The sequence below is a fragment of the Passer domesticus genome, chromosome 10 (assembly GCF_036417665.1).
Source record: "Passer domesticus isolate bPasDom1 chromosome 10, bPasDom1.hap1, whole genome shotgun sequence".
NCBI lineage: Eukaryota > Metazoa > Chordata > Aves > Passeriformes > Passeridae > Passer > Passer domesticus.
Genome location: NC_087483.1, coordinates 14,265,732 through 14,281,266, shown reverse-complemented (window position 1 = coordinate 14,281,266; position 15,535 = coordinate 14,265,732). Strand labels below are relative to the sequence as shown.

The 15,535-nt window shown below is 46.6% G+C and overlaps 1 protein-coding gene and 1 long non-coding RNA gene across 8 annotated transcripts in view; one reads left to right on the top strand and one right to left on the bottom strand.

Moving 5' to 3' along the window:
* LOC135308662 (uncharacterized) overlaps window positions 1-11,629 on the top strand; it is a 61,717-nt gene extending 50,088 nt beyond the window's left edge. For 3 of the 7 annotated variants that reach the window (XM_064433890.1, XM_064433887.1, XM_064433889.1), the window contains 5 exons: window positions 5,816-5,896; window positions 7,162-7,286; window positions 10,279-10,699; window positions 10,909-10,965; window positions 11,276-11,629. In XM_064433890.1, coding sequence (XP_064289960.1) covers window positions 7,170-7,286; window positions 10,279-10,699; window positions 10,909-10,965; window positions 11,276-11,388 — 708 coding nt within the window. In that variant the 5' untranslated portion in view covers window positions 5,816-5,896; window positions 7,162-7,169 and the 3' untranslated portion in view covers window positions 11,389-11,629. Of the gene's footprint in view, window positions 1-5,815; window positions 6,840-7,161; window positions 7,287-10,278; window positions 10,700-10,908; window positions 10,966-11,275 lie in introns of those variants that run through there. The other 4 variants (XM_064433888.1, XM_064433886.1, XR_010369044.1 and 1 more) reach the window with 4 other exon arrangements.
* On the bottom strand, window positions 5,840-9,792 carry LOC135308663 (uncharacterized). The gene is made up of 2 exons (XR_010369047.1): window positions 8,069-9,792; window positions 5,840-7,769 (listed from the first exon to the last, which is right to left on the bottom strand). It is a non-coding gene; the product is annotated as an uncharacterized LOC135308663 (long non-coding RNA).
* Window positions 11,630-15,535: the final 3,906 nt, after the last annotated feature.

The following is a 15,535-nucleotide window of genomic DNA, read 5'->3' as shown; positions in this document are numbered from 1 at the left end:
TTTATCTGAATCTAACAGAGACAGTTGACTTCATATGTTGGATCTCAAACAATGTTACAACAACTGAGAGAACGCATTCATGCAAACCAAGGGAGCAGTTATTGTGGTTTAATTGTCTTCAAGAGCAGCAATTATCATCTGAAATTCAAATGTGGTGCTTATGTTTTGGCCTTTTGGGGAAAGGCATGTTTTAGCAGTCACAGAAATAATTGTCTGGTTTTGATGCTGTATAAAGACTAAAGATTTTTCACTGATAATGTATTCTTGATCTTTGAATGCTGGACTTCAGCCTATAATTGTTGACTGATAATTGTTTTCAATCCCAACAGGTCAAAATGCTTATGTATATTTCAAGAGTAGCTGCAGCCAAAAAAAAAAAAAAAAGGCAAAAAAAAATTGCTTTTATCTTTGAATGAGTTGGTGTATTTTGCAAAGGAAGAACATTACACAGTAACTACTCATTTAAGAAGTAATTAACCTTCTTAAGCTATTTGCATTATTAATGTACTAGTTATCATAATGTCCTAATGCATCTGCATTTCCATTAATGTTTTCTTCACTAAACAAATAAAAGTGGATTGAGTAAAGAGATGACATTTGTTTAATTGTTCATCAGAATTCTCTTCTTCCCCTAATCCAAAGCCCTGATAGTTTGCTAAATAGAAACCCTTAAATGGATACCATTTCATGATAGGTTTTGAAACTAATTATATCAAATGTCATAGCGTTATTTATTTAAAAGGCTTTTCAGGATAACTGTACAAGGGGAAAGATCTGGTTTCTTCCTTTTAAAGTGCTTAAAATATTCTATTAAGGCCTTCTAATTTGTTTAGCTCTTTAACAAATGTCCTCAATCAAGTTTAATTTTAGAATCCTATAAAACGTTTCCTGTAAATGTAGTTTTGTAAAACTGTTTACTGCTACTGCTTCTTGCCTTTATGAAAAGGTCTCCTAAACCAGGATCAGCATAATTCTATGCTTGCTCAGAAAACCTTGGCACGGCTTGCAAATATTGGAGAGAAGATATGTTGCCACAAAAAAACCCCAAACAACAAACCCCTAAACGCATGACAAAAGAAGTCCATGTAATTAAAAAAGTTTCTCTTTTAATTAAAAGATACCAGGTAAACACAAAATTTCAGCTCTGTGCAAAAGGTGTTTATACTTTGGTGAGGGAAGAAACTCAGTGTCTTAGGATGTATAATTGCCTTAACCTGGGTGTTCTGCAGGGCTGTGGTGTATGGAGGGAGAAAGAGGAACCTGAGGCCCATGGAGCACGCAGACACAGCTGGGCTGCTGCTTCAACTTGTCATAGTTGAGAGGGTCAAAGCAACACACTGCATTTTCAGAAGGCTTCAAACCTATTGTTATTATAGCATGTATGTTTTTTATACATTCTTGCAAAACTCATCAAGTTTACACTTTACTCATTGGTCAGGAAAGACAAGCAAAGTGCTCATTGGAGTAGACAGCTGCAGGTTTCTCTTATTTATCCTTCCTTCTTTTTCGGTTTTTGTGTCCATGACCTTGGTGGAAAATTTTTTCAAGGGTAAGCATGGATCCTCTTATCAAACTTCTCTCTGGCTCACAGAAGCTGCTGTAAAACCTCTTCCTTACCAACACACCCGTGTGACAGCAGCAAGCAGGAGCCCTCATTTACCTGCCTTATTTCACAACAGCTAAATTTCTTGAGCAAGAAATTAGATACTCAATTATTACTAAAGAATTACTTGAAAAAAAATGGAGAAAAAGAAGTAATTCAGAATTTTAACATTTTATTGATAGCCAAGAAGTCTTTTGCTTTGATTAGTTAAAACTAATGATTAACAGCTGTTGAAAAATAAAATGTGAAGGGTATTTTCAACAACACAGAAATGATCTTACTACAAAGATGGGTTAGTGATACACCCACCCTCCATTGGAGACACTGCTGGAGACTTCACCCAGATCTTCTGCCATCGCCTACCATTTAACTTCTTATGAATCCCCAGAGCTTCCACAGGGCATAAGCAAAGAGAATTCAGGTGTCTTTAATCATTCTGTAATGTCCTGCTCTGAATTTCCCCCTGGAAAAACTCAATTAACTCTAAACCACAGAAGCATGGGTTTGGTTTGGGTTTTTTTTTAATTATTTCCAGGATGTTTTCTCTTTTTTTAATGGGCTTATACCATTGACAGAAATGTTTTTATGCATGATCAGCCTTCTTCTTGGGACAATATAACATTTAATGAACCCTGGTCAATAAGTCTCACTTAAACAAAAATCCCAACAATTTTGGAGGGTTCCATCTTTAGATCATTGGGTGACTATTACAGTTCACTCCAGACCATTTCTTATTATTGCTTTTTCCCCAGAGTCTTGTCTCTAATCAATGTTTCCCAGATGGTTCCTCCAAGATTATATATTGAAATTGGAGTAGCTTTGCTGATTTATACCTGTTAACTCATCCTTTCAGAATGATACACATTATACCACACATAATGATGAAAGGTGGATGAAATAATCTATTTTTTAAATATTTTGAGTCCTTGCTTGCTTTGAAATCTAAATATTTATTTTATTTCTCAAATCAGTGCCTATGAGCAGCACATTTAACATCATTTTTTCAGCACTCTGAATTTGTTCATTTCATATGCAACTATGAAATGCAGACAACTGTAGGAAAGCCAATACAGAACTGAATGTATGTTTGTGGTTTGCTTTTTTTTTTTTAATTAAGTATTTTAACATTGATGATAAGAAACAAGTCAGATAGAATCTAAATGTATCTGTCAAATTGCTCCAAGTATTTTAACTGTAGTAGGTGTGTGCATTAGAATATTTAACTTTTCAAGTTATGAATCTTTTGAGTTCTAGTTGTGATATTGCATAAAAATTTAACTTTTTTTTTGTCATTATTCTCTATTCCTGCAAGTTTTGAGCAAATGCCAGTCCCTGAAAGATTTGACCTAGAGGCTGATGCTCTAGTTGTCACGTTTGAATGTTGCCCTGTGGAGAAAAAGACAACAGATTTCTTCAATAACCTTAGCTACTCTTTACCTCTCAGCTTTAAACAGTTACATATAAAAGTGGTGAAACCTTCAGCAAGGGAAAGATGCTCTTTCCAACTCTGTCTCACGTGAATCTGCTTGTCAACTGATATTAGAAATACGCCAGTACTAAAACACCATTGAAAAGTACAAGTTGAGCATGATGGTAGAAATTTGGTATCAGTTTTAAATCTCTGTGGGCACAAATGAACAAATCACTTGGGAGAGCATGTCATTTGAACTCCTGCTAATTACTGCTTAACAGGTTCTGCAAAGATTGGTGATTGCTTCCCAGTTTTCCTTCTCAAACTTCTCCAGGTGCCTTTTAGTTTCACACCTTCACCTTTTTTTGGATCACACCTGAATCAAGTCTGTTATGCCCTTAGGACATCTGTTCATGTAGTAATTTTTACCTTGGCTATAACTTTGCAATTATCATCTAAAACTGCCACTAAACTATCCTGCCTAAGTTGCAAATATCAAAAAGGTGTTTTAAATTATATTGCTAAATTTACAGGCAGGCTTTAGTGTCTAGGGTTAAAAATTTATCCTAGTAGCCTGAAAGGATATTAAGTTCCTTAACTGGCCTCCATTTGGCCAGTTAATGGTGCATCGTCTTTTGTAGGTTAGCATTGAGATAATGTAGAGAAATAAGAGCACTTTACAACTTCCCCAGCAATTTGTGGAAGAAATCCTATTGCAGAAGATAAAGCAATGGCTGGGGTATTCTGAAGCCTGCTGATATCAAGGGACTAACCAAAAATCTTGCTGGGGGGTAACTCCTGTTTGTTAGAGGGCACAGAAGAATTAGGTGTTCAGAGTAAGATGGAATTAAGGATCACTTCTGCCAGAGCTCTGGATCCAGCCCCAAGCTCCCTGTGATCATTTGTCCAATTCTTTGCATGGCTCTGTAATTTAGATAACCACAGATAAATGCAGAGATAGGAACTAAATCAGTGTATCTGAAACCATATTTCTGACTGCATAACTCTCCCAAACTATTGGATCTCAGGCTTGTTAGACTTCCACTGGAGAGACCCAAAAGACTCACAGACTTTTTTGCCTCCCATGGTTTTGCCCTTCTTCCTTCAAGTCATACTGGCAACCTGTGATGGTTTTGAATTTTTAAATTCTTTCTCCAGTCACAACTACACCAAGTGTTTGGCCCTAAATAATTGATTTTGATTTTGGTGGCAGTTTTCATAAGAATGAAAGGCTGGAATATTGCATTAAAAAAGAGAAGTGAAGAACTGAGAGTGGCCTGAACTTTAAATGCACATCAATGTTATACAGTTCCTATGAAAACTATTCAGACCGTTCCAACAACATTCATAAATCCTGACATCTCAGCTTAACTACACCATAAATGAAACTGCTACTTAATCACACAATTTCCTCCCCCTGAAATCCAATCATTTTCAGATTTATAACTGGCAAAGTATCTGTGTAACTTCTGAAATATCACAAGTATTTGCACATAACCATTCTCTCAGAACTTACTAGAACTGAGATACAAGTTCAAATTAATTTCACAATAGCTTTAGATCAACATTTTTAATTCAGACCCTCATCTTCAGATATTCTGCCTTTCAGAATCTCTTACAACAATAGTAGCAGGGATAATGTAACTGCTGACTACCACTGCAGAATACAACCAAACCATCTGTATTTGGTTATTTCTTCCATGATGTACAGTACAAAAATCTCTGGGACCTGAGGCACCTGCTGCTGATGGAAAAACTGATGTAGATTATTTTTTGAAGTAATTAAGTAGGAGGACACCCAGTCAGAACACAACATCTTTTCGTTTTATGTTACCAGGCATGAAAAGAGGACTGTTTCAGAGGACTGAAGCTTTGATACTGAAGCAGTATCTAAGCAGTATCTATACCAGAGAGACCCTGAAAGTTACACTAGAGGGGGCCTGATTAAATGTTGATACCATCCTGATTCTTTAGGGATGAGTGCAGTTGTCAGTAAAGAACTGTCTTTTACTTTCTGTGCCCAAAAGTTTTTTTCCTTTTTATGTACCTAGAGGAGAAAGGGTTATTGGAGATACCTAACATGTTATTTCCCACTTTTCTTCCTAATTTTGGTCTGTATTAATCCATGTCAGAGCCTTCAATTTGCAAATGCAATTTACAAATCCAAATAAATTTCATCAAAGGTTAGGGTTAAGGACAAAGAGGAAACAGAAATTCAGTTGAATCTCTAGCTTCATGTGTACATGAAGATTCAAATGAAAAAACATTGCTTTAGGACCATTGCAATGTTGTTTAGTCAAATTGAGATAAAAGATATGTGTGGTATTATCTATCAATCTAATATCATTTAATCTAATCCAATTTAGGAATAGATACAATACCAAAGAATGAAAAGGACATCTGCATTGATCCTGACTCTCTAGGAAGCATTGATTCAGAAAAGTACATAATTTTCTGTCATCATACTTGGGGATAAAGGTCTGAACTGTTCTATGTAAATCACTGTAGGTATATTACTTTATGAGTTGCAATTGTTTGCTTAAAAACAGATGGTGCTCTGAGAATTACAGAAGGTGTAATGTGAACCTAATAAATTTATTTTCTTTGTACAGGTGAAGTAGGCCAGTTTATCTGAAAGGCACTCTGTATTCTGGAATGCCAGCTTCATGAGCGAGAACATCACATATTTGCTATGGGGTTTGTCCTGATGTACTGTTCAGTGACAGAGGTTTTGGGCTTTGCTTGATAATGAGGGTAGAAAACTATAAAATAACAGTTCCTTTTCTATTTTTTTTCTCCAGCAGGCCCATCTTTTTCAAGATCCCTGCTTCATACATAGGAAGATTGGTAGACCTAACGCGTTACTCTTCCAGGACTTTACTGTATCCTTGTCCATAGCAAAAAACTTTTAACCTTCTCTGCCAGGAGCCGTACCAAAGGAGAGAGGATGTAGAAAGGAAAAAGTATTCTCCAGAGTTTGAATCACTTCAGATTAATTGTTGTTTTTGTGTTTTTTGGCCATCCTCAGAGGTTTTATTAAGTCCCCAAGGAAAAAAACCTCAACCATCTCCTCCCCAAAGAACCATTATACTGGTCTATGAATAATGTAATGTAATTTTAAAAAAATACCCCAAAGACAAACCACAGCACCTATCTTCTTGATATCTTCTGGACATGAGTTGCATTTGGGAATGTACTTTGTACTGGAATTAAAGTTGTCATCTTTGAAATGTTTGCAGATCTTTCAGCATTGAAGGATTGCTATGTGTTTGCATATAATGCATACGAGATTACCAGATAATGCAAAGCATTTCCAGATCTGGGCTGATGTCCCCGCACCCATCCTTCACCTTTCTTGTCTTTCCTTCTGTGGAGAGTAAAAATAGATAGAGTGTACATAAAAGTATATAAAAAATACCCTGCTCAGATTTCCAGATGATTATTTGAACGGAAGGGAATATTAACTTTAAAATCTCACTTTTAAAATTAGATTATGACATGCTAAAGCCACTTCATTTGGTAGATCTCAGTACCAGTCATCCTTTGAAGACGGCAGGTTTTGTACTGGTGATCATGCTTCTGTGTAAAAAAGATGGCCAAAACTACCTTGTTTTTTCACAATCCAGGCAGAGTGTATTTTAATAAATACAGACAATCTAAGCTACTGGTTTCCTATTTTCTTTTAGACACGAGTTTCTGTTCTGTCAGTTGTTTGTGACATTCCAGCAGCACCCCAGAGCCAAGAATAGCACCAATGTTTCTCAGCAATGTTTCTGTTGTTTTATTGCTGCACCATAATTTGCTTCCATATGACAAGAAATACTTTTAGGTCAGATTCAAAGCTGAGTCAGAGTGATCTTGTGCAAATTTGTACCTGATTTATAAATCAACGTCTTAGGAAGTCCTGTCTGGAAAACTATTTTGATGGACAGCATTCCATGGCAAGACAGATGGAAGCACATGCATCAGAAGATGAAAAATAAAGAGCTGACTGTCCTAACATCTTTCTTCTAAATGATCTTTTGCTCTCCACATTAGACCTTCTGCACATAAGCTGCTTGCAATTATAGCAAGGTTAACTGGCAATTTTGGTTCTTATAAGATAGTGATTTGTTACCACATTATCAACTTACATACATGTTTCAAGTGTGTTACATGTGTTTCTGGCACAGTGTAACACAGCTGCCCTCAGTAGCTGTGACCATCAGAACCTTTCTTTTGAAGAGCGTATCAGAATCAGCAGTGCTGAAAATTGCTCATCCTTGGCAGAGGGTGAGCATTGTACTTGTGTAAACAGCACAGGACAGGCTTGAACCATTCTGAACAGAGGAATGGGCTGAATATTGGAGTCTGGACCATATCAGGAGTGAGGCATTAAGAGAGGGTGGGCAAACAAACTTTCTGCTTGTGTTTGGTTTGCACCAGCTCTTGGTCACGCTGGTTTTTCAACTAGAAAATATTTTCTGCTGAATCGTGACTCCTGCCACAATGTGTTAACTATCCAAATCTAGTAAGCAAATTCCACACTGAGAGGGACTAGAAATACATGTATACTCCTTGTATTAGAGAAATTACTTTCATCTATATTACAACACTCACCCTTCAGCCAAACCAGGCTGCCACATAAAGGAAGGAGGTCAAGGGCTTCTCCTTTTTGGGCTACTTTTTTCCTGTTCTTTTTGCTTTCTTTTGCCCTGTTGCCTCATCACAAATCAATATGGAATGAGACTGGTTTGCCGGACAGCAAGCTGGGACCTGATGAAAATAAACTGAATGAAGGTGGAAAGCAGAATATAGAGTGAAATTTCTTACATGCTGGAGTAATTCAACTGTGTTAACCACGCTATTAGACCTCTCCAAAGAAAACAGTTGAAAAAGGCACCATGGCTTTCAGAATCCATTGTGATACACAGCAGAATACATAAAAAATAATATAAAAAGAACTTTTTTTGTTTGACTATATTAAACAAATTATAGTGGTGGAAGAGCAGTTACTGCATTCACCTACTACATGAAGAGAGCTGTCATATCCCTGAGATAAATAAAACACCCACCCACTCAGCCTGAAATAGCCACAGGCCCACTTTTGAGCAACTGGTGACATGTGCTCTGTATGCATGACTACTCTGCAGTCAGGTTTCTTGTGTGCCATCATGATGCACATTAAAGATGGATGTCATAAAAGGATTAAGGGGGTCTGTGATCTGCATTGTTTTGTGCTGTATTTCCTAGCCCAAGGGATTAGTTGCTATAAACTGCTCAGGATCTCTACATTTTCCAGATGAGTCAGTGAAAAGAAAACAGTAATGAGAGCATCCAATATGAAACTCAGAAACATGACTGAAGGCTGTGCTGACCTGCAAAACAAATGGTGCTGGTTGGCACTGTCAGAAACTCCTTGCTCTGTAGAATCTTTTGTTTTTCCTGACAATGAAGTCTGTCATTCCTGAGTAACAACAGGCTCACACTTCCACAGCAAAAACGTACCATCATAGCACCTAGTTTCATTTCCAGTCAATCATAGTCAATTTGCTTCTCACTAAGCCATTCAGAAAGCTTCCTTAAACACACATTTTTCATCTTATTGCAAACCTATAGTATTTGTTTAAATAATTTAACTTTGAAGACAGGAAGATTTAGAAGTGACCCTCACAGGTGATGTTCTTTAAGTTGCTTGGAGCTGGCTACTGCATAAAGCAAGCTGCTCAGCTGGGTGTCAAGTCCCGATATCCCTAAAGATTAGTAGATGATCTGGGTCCCAAGTGCAAAATAAGCATTCAAATGTCATGTATTATTCAAAGCATCAGATATTTCAAGTATGAAAAGACATAGTTAGCTGCTTCTCTAACAAAAAGAGTTTCCTATCTTATGAGCTGGAGATGATTTAAACAATTTAGAAGTGATTTATAAATCACTTGGGGTGATTTAAACAGAACTCTCCACAGCTCTCCCACAGCTTTCCGAAATATATAAATAGTATTTTATCTATGCAGCCATTTGTAAAGAAAAAAATAATTTATGTTCAATAAAAAAAATTCATTTGTTCATTATTTATAAGTCATCCTAATTTTACAGAACAATGAAAGTAAAATCAGAACAATATGCTTTTATTTACAATGAAATCTTTATAAATCCTTTCCCTGCTAAATTATATTTGATGGGATTTTTTAGCTGTTTCATGTGTACTTTCAGAATGCAGTCTGCTCAGAATGGTGAGTGACTTTCACCTAATTCAATAAGCTGTTCAACCACAGAGCATTGACAACTGCCTTTGTGAAACCCAGTATGAATTGACTTGTGAAAGTCAATTAGAATTCAGTATTTGGTTAGAGATTCTTACACAACAGCCAGATACCTCGCCAGTCAGACTGTCTCAACGTGGATGTGTGTATAATTATTCTACCCACAATTTGTTTATTTACCTTATCACAGAATGAGATCCCTACCAGCTTGGGGACAAACTAAATCCGTTGTCTTTCATGAAGAGGGCTAACTTATTCAGCCCTCTGCTGCCATTTTTTAACAGCCTGCTGAGTTCCTGCTTGTAAATAACTGTATTACAATGTGCCATAAACCCATAGCAGCAGAAGTAGTGTAAACTCATCTCAGTACTTCTGTTTCCTTTCTTCCTAAAGAATGAAGGATTGATTCCTTCACCCCTCCTTGCAATCCCTTGACACTGGCTACAGCTTCTCCCTGTAACATCTTATGGGCACATAACAAGCATGAGACAGCTGGCACAGGTACCAGCACTGCAACAAAAAGTGCATAGGAATTTTTGTTGCCTGGCAAGTAAGTTACACAGTCAGTCATAATGTTGATTACACAAGAAAAAACAAAAACAAAAAAACAACAGAGGAGAGATTCTAGATTTCTATATATCACAAAAACAGGACACCAAAACAAACAAATGAACAAAAAAAAAATACACTGTACCTTTTAGTTATAAAAACATAGGGTAAAAAAATAAAAAACAAAACAAAACAAAACAAAAATCACAAAAAACCAAACCAAAACAAAACAAACAAACAAAAAAAAAACCCACGAAAACTCCTATGCAGGATTCCTGCCTAATAAGCTTTGAGACATTATATTTACAGAGTAGTCCACCCTTCTTTTATTCTCTCAACTGCCCTGAGAGCCACTGCAGTATTTCCCAACTCGCCATTTCACTGCTCCAACTTTTCAAAGCAATATGGCAGAAGAAATAGAAGCAGGGCATCAAATCGTCCCAGTTATTATTCTTGTCACCTTTGCTTTTCAGTTTTGGAAACTGAGGAGAAGTGCATACCATCACGGCAACAAACCCGACCTAGCTGGAGAACCCTGCATGGATTGCTCAGGTGACAGAGACCGGCAGCCCCAGCCGCAGGCTGGAGAAGCCCCCTGGCCCCGGTGCTTGGCGTGGGGGGCTGGCAGCTGTGCCCCTGCCCAGCGCCGCACCCGGGGCCGCCAGCCTGCGCCCCGCACGCCGCTCCCTGCCCTGGGCCGTGCGGGCCGGCTCGGCCCCTGCCGGGCTCGGGCAGCGCCCGGCCGAGGGGCAGAGCCCGCGCCGGGCCTTCCCTCCCAGCGCTCCCCGCAGCTGTTTCAGGACCAGCGCCCAGCGGCCGAGCACCTGCGCTGCGCCCTGCCGCGCCTGCAGAGCCCGCAGAGGCCCCTGCGAGAGACGGCCGTCAGCATCACCGGTGAGCCACGAGCCCGGCGTCCCTCCCCGCCTCCCGGCCCGGCTGCTGCCCCGGCAGCCGGAGCCGAGCCCTCCCCGGGGCGGCAGCGTGCGGCAGGGGCCCGGCCCGAGCCCTGCCCGGGGAGGAGGGCGTGCGGCCCCGGGGCTGGCAGCGCCCGTGTCGGGCAGCTGTGCCGCCCGGGGCCGCCACCTGTGCCTTTGTGTTGCCAGGGGCGGCTGGAGCGCTCATGACGGGGCAGAAGGAGGAGCTCCAGGTCCTCGCTGAGGGTGAGTGAGGGCAGCCGCGGGCCAGCGGGGACCGCCGGGGGCAGCTGCACATGCCGGCCCCGCAGCTACAGTCCGTGCCCGGGCTGCCGAGGGCTCTGCTCCCTGTGCGGACGAGGGGCGGCGGGGGCAGAGCCCGGAGAGCTTTCAGGGGCACGTGGGGGATCCGTGGCCAGCACCCTCCGGCCCAAAGCCGTGTCTGCCGCTCCCTCCTGGCCATGGCAACAGCCGGCTGGGATGGCCCTGGCAGGAAGCTTTCCTTGCATTCCCTCAATCTGGCCTCTGGCCGTGACTCTGGTCCTCTCTCTTTCAGCTCTTCAAGCCATCGGGGAAGATCAGAGCCCATCCTGCAGGAGCACACTGATGCAGCTGGCCTTCAAAAGAAGATCTGCAGGATTCGTTCTTCTGCTGGATCCGAAGAACTGACATCCATCAGCAATTTCCAGCTCCCATTGGAGATGGGACCAGCTGCACAGCAGAAGGAACCAGCTGGAGCTCCAGTGCTCACAACTGAGCCTGTGGAAAGCTCCAGGAGCTCCTGCCATCCCTCTCCCTGATGGCATCTCCCTCCCTGCAGCCCTCAGGCCCTGCCCATCCCCCTTTTTACCTCCCAGTTCACCCCTTCCCTTCGCTTTCCCGTAATAAATAATTTGGCTTTTCCGTGTTACCCGCGTCTCCGTGGAGCTGAAGCGTCGCAAAACCTGAGCCCGGGGACAGGCGGGGCCCTGCTGCCCTTCTCTTCCGCGCTGCATTCTCTGCACGGACAGAGAGAAACAAGACCAGCTCAGGCTGCAAAGCTCCCTGTCCTGCAGCAGCGCAGTGGCAGAGGCTCAGAGGCGTCCCAGTGGCCGCAGCGCTGTCAGGCAGTGCCTGCACGCTGCGTGCGGTTCCGGCGCCTCTGCTCTCCCCACAAGCGAGGAAGTGCTGCCCCTGCCTCAGAGCCAGTCAGAAACCCAACCAAGTGAGCCCAGGGCCAGGGGATCCTTCCCATCTCTCTGGGGCATGGCTGCCAAACAGCTGCTGCGTCTCCCTGCGCCTGTGTTTGGGGTGTGCTGAGCCCCAAGCCGGCCAGCTTGTGCTCTGCTCTGCCAGGAGCGTTCTGGGCAGGCAGGCAGAAGTGCTGCGTGCACAGTGGGGAAGGGGCTCACCAGAGCCTCCTGCGGGAACAGGGCTCCGCTCCCTGGCTGGCAACAGCCTGCTTTTGCTGCCCTGAGCGCAGGCAGGAGTTCAGGCACGTGAGGAGGCAGCGGGCAGCTCCTGCTTATAGGGGGCCCGGGGCTGCGTGCCAGAAAGGACCCATGGAAACATACTCGGGGGAAGGAAGTGGAGCTCGAGCTGGAGTGCCATGGCTGCAAGGAGCAGAAGGCATTCAGCCTTGCCAGGGTTTCTGAAGTGTGTGTTGGTGTTCCCCGGGAAATGCGCACATTCGGGGAAATGCCTTTGGAAGAGAGGGGCTTGCTTCTCAAGCAAAGTGCTTCCCCAGGAGCCCCCAGTGAGGTAGGTGCAGCTGTCTGCCTCTGCCTCCCTGCTCTCCTTTCTGTCCCTGAGGCCCCTTGCACTTGGCAGTGGGGCGTGGGAAGGGAAAAGGCTGTCAAGAGCAGCTTTGGCACCTGCCTGGGCCTGCGGAGACCAAACCAAGCACCTGTGGTAGGGTGTGTTCCCCCCTTTGAGCACAGGACAGAGCCGGATCACCTCTGCCCAGCAAGAACCCCAAATGTCTCTCAGAGAGCTGTGAATTCCAAGGCCTTTATTAATGCCATCTTCCCTATCTAGTGTGTTTTAGCTCTTGGCAAGATGCGTTTGCTTCTTGCTTGCTGGAAGCCGCTCTGCTCCAGGGCCAGCACGGAGCTGGGCTGTGTGGGCCGGGCACAGACGTGGAGAGGCCTGCCCTGAGCACTTGGCTGGCCTTGCTGTGTCCAGGGCTGTGTTAGACACTCAGGGCAATGGATTCCTTCCAAGCAGGGGCGCCTTGCCTGGGGAGAGGGTGGCCCCGGGGCACATGACAGCGTCACCAAGGGCCCCATGTGACACGGTGCAGCACGGTCACCGTGTGGCAGCAGCCCTTTGTGACACGCGCTGACATAGGCTGCTCTCCCTCTTTGCACCTGACACGGTGCAGCAGGGTCACCGTGCGGCGCGGTGCAACAGGGTGTGGCAGCAGCCCTTTGTGACACGCGCTGACATAGGTGCTGGCAGCGTCACGGCCACGCCAGAGTGCTCGGTGCACGCGACGGGACAGGACGTGACAGAGCGGTGCTGTGTGGATCCCCCGCACAGCCAGCTCGTTCATTGCCCACCCGGAGCTCTTCCGAAGCGCTAGTCCTGCGGCTGGCCTCGCGGCCAGACCTCGGGACACGTTGACTCGGAGTCTTTCCGAGGCATCTCCCATCCCTGCGGCCGGTGCCCCTGTGGCCAGGCCGTGGGAGTTGGTGAACTCCATCGTTCACGAGGAGTCTCCTGTCATTGTGGCAGGAGCCCTCGAGAACACAGGGCAGGACTTGCTGTCCTGTCATCCTCCTGAGGCCTCCCTGTCGCAGGTGCCTGCAAGGCACGACTGCGGCACCGCTGACTCGGACCTTTGCCGAGGCATCTGTCCCTCGAGGTCGGGCAGCGGGATGGCGAGCAAAGTGCTCAGCCTGTTCAGGAGGCTTCGGGGCAAGAAAAAGAACGGCCCTGCAGCTGCCCCAGTGCAGCAGCCTGCAGAGCCGGAGCACTTGCAGCCGCTGCAGGACGGTGAGTGGTGCAGCTGGGCCACAGGCCTGGTGCCTGCCGCCAGCCTAGGCCCCATCCCGTCCCGTCCCGTCCCATCCCATCCCATCCCATCCCATCCCATCCCATCCCATCCCATCCCATCCCATCCCATCCCATCCCATCCCATCCCATCCCTATGGACATGCTGACGGACAGGATGGGACAGGGGCAGGGACTGCCCCCCCGATGGCAGCCGTGCCCCATCTCCCAGGCATGCAGGGGGCTGTCCCTGCCTGGGGAGCGCAGGGCTGGCCTGTGTTCTCCGGCCTCTCCCGCAGCCCCTCAGCTCTGGCTGCTCTCCCTCTTTGCCAGATGCAGCCAAGGACCCGTCTCAAGAGCAGGAGCCCACCCGTGGCCGCTTCCGTAGAGCGGCGCAGGTACCTGCGGCCATCCCCACCTGGGCCGGGCCTGCTGGCCCTGCTCGGCCCAGCCCCGTCCTTGCAGCAGACCATGGAACGTCCCTCTCTTCCCGCCCTTCCTTCTGCTGCAGGCACTGCGGAGGTTCCTGCGTCTCCGGCGCAGGAAGACCAGCGCCACCGTGACCGGAGGCACGGCCCAGCCCGACTCCGTGCCCAGCGAGCTGCGGGCAGAGCCTGCTGCCAGCACTGCGCCCGCTGAGCTCGCTGCAACCTGTGAGCGGGCAGCGGCCGAGGGCCGGGCTGAGGCTGACCTGGCCCTGACGGAGGGGATGGCCACTTCACACACCCACAATCAGGCCATCCCGGAGACTGAGGCCGTGACTGCCCTGACTGTGAGTCCTGCACCCAGTCTGGAGTTTTGCCAGAAGGGTGTTTCTTCTCCGCAGCAGGCAAGCAGCCTGGGGCCGGGGCTGAAGGCCTCCCAGGATCACGTGGCCCCTCACGCCATGTCTGCTGGTCCTGCTCAGCCTTTGGGGCCATCACAGTGGGGTGGGAAGGCAAGCACTTCCTGGGCGAAGCTGGGCAAGTTGCTGCCTTGGACAGCACACCAAGTCTCCCTCATGCCGTTCCCTCCAGGTGCTAGCCACGGTCAGGGCCATCCTGGAGAGACTGGCGTCCTGCGACTCTGTGGACGCTGGGCTGCAAATGGCCATCGTGAGCCTGACCGAAGAACATCCTGCTCACGTGGTCATGAGCCTCCTGCACTGCGCCCCACTGTGTGACAGGTACGGGGCACAAGTGCCTCGAGAGCTCGGTGCTCACCGGCCCGTAGGGCCCCTCGGGCCCCTCTGTTTCCCAAGCCTGCTGCCATGCTCCCTCCCGGCCCCTCAGGGCACCGGGGCTCTGTCAGCCGGCCCCACGCAGCTGCACGGGGCAGGGTGCTGACACACAGCTCTGGTCCCACAGAGCTGCCACACTGATGTGGAGGGCCATGGCCACCTCAGAAGTGGCCATGGAGGAGGTCCTTCCGGCGCTGCTCTCCGTGCTAGAGCAGCAGCCACCGCACGGCAGGATCTTCTGCAGCGGGAATGAGGCCGCCTTTGCCCTGGCTGTGAGTTTCTGGAGCTGGCCTTTGCTCGCCCTCCAGGTCACCCTCTCCAGCAGCTCTCCATGCTCTCCCCACGCTGCAGCTCCCGGCCTGGGCTGAAAGCTGGGCTCAGGGCAGGCTCAGGGGCAGCAGGCCGGGTGCCCGCCCTGCGTCTCCCCTCGGGCCCTGCCTCATGGGCACCTCGGCACTGAGCGCTGCCTCGGGGTGCTTTGTCTCTTGCAGGCAACTCTGGTGCTGCGGAGGATTGTCCCCACGTCCGAGTGGCACTACGGGATGCTCATTTATTCTCCCCAGCTGCTCGTGGATCTGCTCTTGGAAATTTTCTCTACCACAGAGCAGATGCCAGAGGACGTTG